General features: G+C 45.4%; 2 protein-coding genes across 2 annotated transcripts; both read left to right on the top strand.

Annotated features, from left to right (window-relative positions):
- Positions 1-2,053: 2,053 nt before the first annotated feature.
- LOC124769099 lies at positions 2,054-3,082 on the top strand. The gene has a single exon (XM_047249161.1). The coding sequence runs from the start codon at positions 2,054-2,056 to the stop codon at positions 3,080-3,082; it is 1,029 nt and encodes a 342-aa protein (XP_047105117.1).
- A 1,028-nt stretch (positions 3,083-4,110) lies between these two features.
- Positions 4,111-5,361, top strand: LOC124768933. Its single transcript, XM_047249159.1, has one exon. It carries the CDS (start codon positions 4,111-4,113, stop codon positions 5,359-5,361), a length of 1,251 nt encoding a protein of 416 aa, XP_047105115.1.
- Positions 5,362-6,482: the final 1,121 nt, after the last annotated feature.

Raw genomic sequence — 6,482 nt, 5'->3', positions numbered from 1 at the left:
CTAGTTAGTGTGAGTGGAAACAAGGGGAGGACAGTAAGTCTTCTCGCACTATACATTCACACTCCAATGTGCCACCACGGGAGGAAGAGCCCGCGCGCACATTTTTTGGTCCTCCGGGCCGGATACAGTGACCACGCGGAATTTACTTGTGAACTTCTAAAAAAGCACGTGTGAGCTGCACACGTTATCGGTTTCGTTGTTGACTGCTATCGAGTGTCCCAAGGCCTGTTCGGGACTTCAACAATAACAGCCTTAACAACGACGATCGGGGACCTACTTGTGAACAGTTAATGTGTCTCTAATTCAAACGCGAGAGGCACAGAAACGCGTCGGTGCCAGCATCATCGGTGACGTCACGTCCTGCTCCCGCCGAAACTTCGCGCCGTCGGAGACTGAAGCGCCTACCACGCCAGCTGCCCGTGCCCGTGCCCGTGACGCCGCTGCTGTTCCAGTCCGCACTGCCTCGTATTGACGCTGCAGCCTGGTAAGTGCAACTGTTGGCATCCTGCTATCATCTTCCTGGTCCTAAAATGGAGCCCTCAGAGAAAACAAAATTAGTCAAGCAGAGAGGTGTAGCAAAGGCCGCTCTCGCGCGCTTAGCGAGCTTTGTGCAGTCTGCAGACAGTGCCAGCATCGAAATGTTGGAATCAGAATTAAGTCGATTGACTCGGATTCAGACTGATTTTGAGTCGTCTCAAACATGGCTGGAAATTGAAGACGAATCAGCAGATCATAGTAAGGACAGGGCAGAATTCGAGGATTCGTGGGACTTTGTTGAATCCACTATCAAGGGTTCAATGAAGAGGTACACCCAGCTTCCGCAGCCTTTGGGCTCTAATCCATCAGGCAGTGTCAGTTCTTTGAAACTACCCGCTATTAACTTGCAAAATTTTGAAGGTGACTACCTTAAGTGGTCATCGTACAGGGATATGTTTTTGAGTCTCATTATGAATAACAATTCAATTGATGACGTTCAAAAACTTCATTACCTTAATTCGTCTTTGCGAGGTGAAGCTAAGGACCTTTTGAAGCATATACCTGCCACAGCAGGAAATCTATCAATAGCCTGGGGACTTATTACACAGAGGTATAATAACCCAAAAATAATTGCAGCCAGACATGCTAAGGCTTTGTTGGCCTTGCTTACAGTCGGCCATGGCGCAGCGAGCGATTATAGGCAACTAATTAATCACGTATGCAGCCATTTGAAGGCCTTAGAAGCTCTCAAACCTGATGTTCCACTTCATGAAGTTATTCTTCCGGAAGAGATTCTGTCTAATATGCGACCCACGGATCGTCATGAGTGTGAGTAAAGATGTCTGGGTCAACATTCACCACATTAAATCGACTAATAGATTTTTTGGAAACAAAATGTCAGGCCCTTGAGTTGATCAGGTTCAGGGATAACACCTCAAGGGATTTGCAAGTAAATGCCAATAATTTAAATCAAACAAGACATGTGAGGAGGGCTCGCCTCGCTAATGCTGATGCTGAGGAATCATGTAAATTTTGTAGTGAACCTCATACTATCACTAAATGCAAAAGGTTTCAGGCACTAAATGTCGATGAGTGGCGGGCATATGTGACAAAAAATAAGCTTGTTTTTTGTGCATCCGCTCTGGTCATTTCTCGACTAAATGCAGGATTCCTCCTTGTAAGACCTGTAAAGGAAGGCACAACATACTGCTCCACAAGCCTGCTGAACCAAGGAATGGGCAGAATAATGAACCAGGAGGCCATTCCTTGGCCCATCAAGCTACGAACGGGAAAGCAAACATCCATTGTAATGTTTTGTTGGCAATAGCTGTTGTCAACATTAAAGACAGCATGGGTAGACAGCAGGTTTGCAGAGTTCTGCTAGACAGTGCGAGTCAGCTATCCTTTATATCTAAGGGCATGGCAGAGAAATTAAAACTGAAACGAAGTAAATATTCTTTTCCTGTGAAGGGTATAAACAATGCCTTTGCAGCCTCAGTGTCTTACACTTGTGATGTTGAACTGTCGTCTAGGCTCAACGACTTTCATATCAGAACCACTTGTGCCATCATAGATCATGTCACCAGTGACCTACCGGCGAGCAAGGTCCTGGAGTGTCCCATGTAATCTTCCGCTCGCTGATCCAGAATTCAACAAGCCTGCCACAGTAGATTTAATTCTTGGTGCTGAGGTTTTCTTTGACGTTGTTTGTAAGGAAAGGCTGGTGAAACCAAGTCATCCTTCACTGGTCGAAACAAGATTTGGCTGGATTTTGTCTGGTAGGATGCCTTCAGCTGCATGCAACATGCCTCGTTCTACAGTGACCTTGTGCTTTGTTAGAGGTGACAATTTAGATGCCAAACTGCAAAGGTTTTGGGAGTTAGAGGAACTGTCTACGAAAACGATGAGTGGGCAGGATAAAATATGTGAGGCTCACTTTCAGCGCCACACCGCACGAGATGAAGAAGGGAGATTTGTGGTTCGACTACCAGTGAAACCTGACTGTAAATCATTAGGCAAATCACGACAACAAGCATCTCGGAGACTGGCGCATCTTGAGAGGAGGTTTAAAAGGCAACCGAAACTGCAGAAGGAATATGCTGCATTCATGCACGAATATGTCGAATTGGGGCACATGGAGATCTCTAATCCTCAAGGTATTATTGGTCCAAGGTGTTACCTTCCACATCATGCTGTCTTCAAAGAATGCAGCTCCACTACAAAGTTGAGGGTAGTATTTGATGGCTCTGCTGCCACTTCTAATGGAGTCTCTCTCAATGATATCTTGATGGTTGGTCCCACTGTCCAGCCAGATTTATTTTCCATTATTATAAAATTTCGCTCTTTTAATGTGGCTCTGTCAGCTGGCATAGCAAAAACGTATCGCCAGGTGTCTCTCCATCCTGATGATAGGAACTTCCAGAGAATTCTGTGGCGGGAATCACCATCTGAACCGATGCAAGAATATAGACTGTGTACACTCACTTATGGAACCGCTCCTGCTGCCTTTCTCGCTACCAGATGTCTTCAACAGTTGGCATTGGAAAATCAAAACAAGTTTCCAATGGCATCACAAGCCTTGATTGTCCAGCTTTTATGTGGATGACTTCTTAGGTGGCTCAGCTACGGAAGCTGAAGCTCAGGAACTTCAAATCCAGCTGACTCAACTACTTGCTTCTGGGGGGTGTTCCAATAGCCACAAGGTCATGGAAAAAATTCCTGTGCAGGACAGAGAAACGTCTTTGCCTTGTCATCGTACTGGTGAACAAGCCATAAAAACGTTAGGGATATTATGGCACCCTGGCTCTGACAATTTCCAGTGCCAAGTACAGCTGAAGAGTCTTCGGCTCTCAAAGGTTACCAAACGCAGCGTCCTGTCTACAATAGCATCAATCTATGACTTTGGGGCTTTTAGGTCCAGCGGTCATAAGATGTAAATTGTTCTTGCAGCGCTTGTGGCAACTAAGCCTTGATTGGGATGAAATTCTTCCATCCAACCTCACCGATGAATGGAATGCTGTTTGTGTGCAACTGCCTTCTCTAAATGGTATTTTCATTAACAGGAAGATCATTCCTTGCCCCCAGCATGTTAAATTAGAAATTCATGGGTTTTGTGACGCTTCACAGTTGGCATATGGTGCATGTGTATATGACAGATGTGTTCTTCCCAATAACAGTGTGTTGGTCTCATTGGCTGCAGCCAAATCTCGGGTTGCCCCTGTAAAACAACAGTCTCTTCCATGACTGGAATTATGTGGTGCGCTGCTTCTTGCCCGACTCATTCACAAGGTGTCCAATGCCTTAGGCATCATAGATAGTGGCGTCATTCATTTGTGGACAGACTCCACAATAGTTCTCTGTTGGCTGCAGCATAGTCCTTGTCACTGGAAAACCTTTGTTGCTAACGGAGTCTCTGAAATCCAGGAACTGAGTTCAGTTGCCAACTGGAGATATGTCAAATCAGAGGATAATCCTGCTGACCACGTATCATGTGGTATTAATCCAGCTGCCTTGAGTTCACCTGTTCAGTGGTGGTCTGGCCCGTCATGGCTATCCACTTGCGACCTCAACTGCAACACTTGCACTCCACTTAGTGTAGAAGATGTGCCTGAGAGAAGATGTACACAAGTATCCATGGTGTCGGTCATTACTCTTGATGATGAACTGCTGTGTAAATATTCATCATTCAAAAAAACTTATAGAATTTTGGCCTATGCACTGAGCTTTGCTAATAACACTAGGCTTCAGAAATCAGACAGGATAACTGGGCCACTCACTCCACAGGAATGCCACAACGCTATCAAAAGGGCATTTGGCGCAGCTCAACACAGTGAATATGGTAATGAGATCGCTTTGTTGAAGGCCAGCTCCCCTATTCCACATAATAGCAAATTAAGGGATTTGCACCCATTTGTTGATGCCGAAGGTATTTTACGAGTGGGAGGGAGATTAATGAATGCTGATGTACCATATGATGAGCACCATCCTATTATCGTACCGCCTAAGCATCATTTGACAAGAATTCTCATTATAGATGAACACGAAAATCTGTTGCACGCTGGGTCACAACTTTTATTGGCTATGTTGCGTAGGAGGTTTTGGATCCCCAATGGGCGTAACAAAGAGAAGGGAGTTATGAGGAAATGTTTAAAATGCTTTAGGCTTAAGTCCAAGACAGCAGTTCAACTCATGGGTCAGCGACCTGCAGCTAGAGTAAGCCAGTCTCATCCATTCCAGCACTGTGGAGTAGATTATGCAGGCCCTATTGCTGTAAAGCATGGTGGAAGGCGGAGTAAAGTTACCACCAAGGCTTATATTGCTTTATTCATTTGCATGGCAACCAAGGCCATCCACTTAGAATTAGTTAGTGACTTGGTAACAAGTTCAGTTTTGGTCGCCCTCAGGAGATTCATTGCAAGAAGAGGGAAACCTTCTCACATGTACAGTGACAATGGCACCACATTTGTAGGTGCAGACAGTGAGCTTAAACGTTTTCTCTCTAATGACGTTACTGTTGAAAGTGTGGTGAATTTTTCGACCTCAGAAGGAATTAGTTGGAGGCTCACTCCACCTCGGGCCCCTCATTTTGGTGGTCTCTGGGAGGCAGGAATCAAATGCATGAAGTCGCATCTCAAATGTGTCATCGGCAATGCAGTACTGACATTTGAAGAACTGACTACTGTGTTAATTCAGATAGAAGCATGCTTGAATTCAAGGCCATTGTGTCTTCTCTCTGATGACCTAGATTCTCCTGCTGCTCTCACTCCTGGTCATTTCCTAATCGGACAGCCCCTTTGTGCTCATCCTGAACCCTCTGTCCTTGAGGTTCCTGCCAACAGGTTGCACAGATGGCAAGTTGTGCAGCAGTTGCATCAGTCCTTTTAGAAGAGGTGGTCCACAGAATACATACATGATCTGCAGCAACGCAAAAAATGGACATCGGAAGGAGCATGGCAACCCCAGATCGGCGATCCTGTGCTGGTCAAGGAGGATAATTTGCCTCCCTTGGTGTGGAGGCTGGGTGTCATTGACCAGCTGTTTCCCGGTCCTGATAAGTGTGTGCGTGTGGTGATGGTAAAAACTGCTAATGGGCAGATTAAGAGGCCTATAGCAAAATTGTGTCCCCTACCTCAGCAGTGAATCGGTTATGTGTTCCCCCAGATCTGTGTAGTGGTATATGATACAGGGCGACTGCCAAATTGCCATTTACTGGAATAACCTCATAATACATAAGATCAGCTTGGGAAGCTGTGGATGTTTCTTGTGGACTAATTACTGTTAGTATTGATTTCATGTTTTTATGCAGTATAATATTAATACTTTATTGTTTTGTGTCCTACACGTTAGTACCCATCGTGTTCCACATGCAGTGTGACAGTGGTGTTTTGGTGATTTGGGCATCCCAAATGTTAGTGTATTCATGTTTTATGTGCATTGATATTGTGCCTAGTTATGTTTTTATTGTTTACTTGTTTTGGTTTCGTTGTTTGTTAAAATTTTGGTACTTGTAAAATGAGAAAACTCATTTTAGAGTGGGAGTATGTTTGGACTCTGCTACTCACTCCAACTGCCATCTAGTGGCAGCTTCAAACTGGGCAGGCAGATTGTCCAGTATAGTCTGCTCCCTGTCGGAAGAATTTGCAACCTACGTGCGGAAGTGAATCTCCCAGGTCCTTTGTGCGCGCAGGTAGGATTAGCTGTTGGAACGGCCGACCGGGTAGCTGCGAGACCCCGTAGCTGACGGGCGTGTATGTCTTCCAGCTAAGCCAGGAGCCACAGTTGGCGCGCTGCCTGTGTAAGTTGTAAAGGTTAATGTAATAAACAATTATACCAGACTACTTGTTCCGTCTAGTTAGTGTGAGTGGAAACAAGGGGAGGACAGTAAGTCTTCTCTCACTATACATACACACTCCGGTGTGCCACCACGGGAGGAAGAGCCTGCGTGCACAATCTCTGTAATTCTAAACAGTATGCTCACCACTTTTCGAGTTTTAGTTGCTTGTCCG

Source organism: Schistocerca piceifrons, chromosome 1, assembly GCF_021461385.2.
Source record: "Schistocerca piceifrons isolate TAMUIC-IGC-003096 chromosome 1, iqSchPice1.1, whole genome shotgun sequence".
In the NCBI taxonomy this organism is placed as follows: Eukaryota; Metazoa; Arthropoda; class Insecta; order Orthoptera; family Acrididae; genus Schistocerca; species Schistocerca piceifrons.
This window is presented reverse-complemented; position numbering and strand designations above follow the sequence as displayed.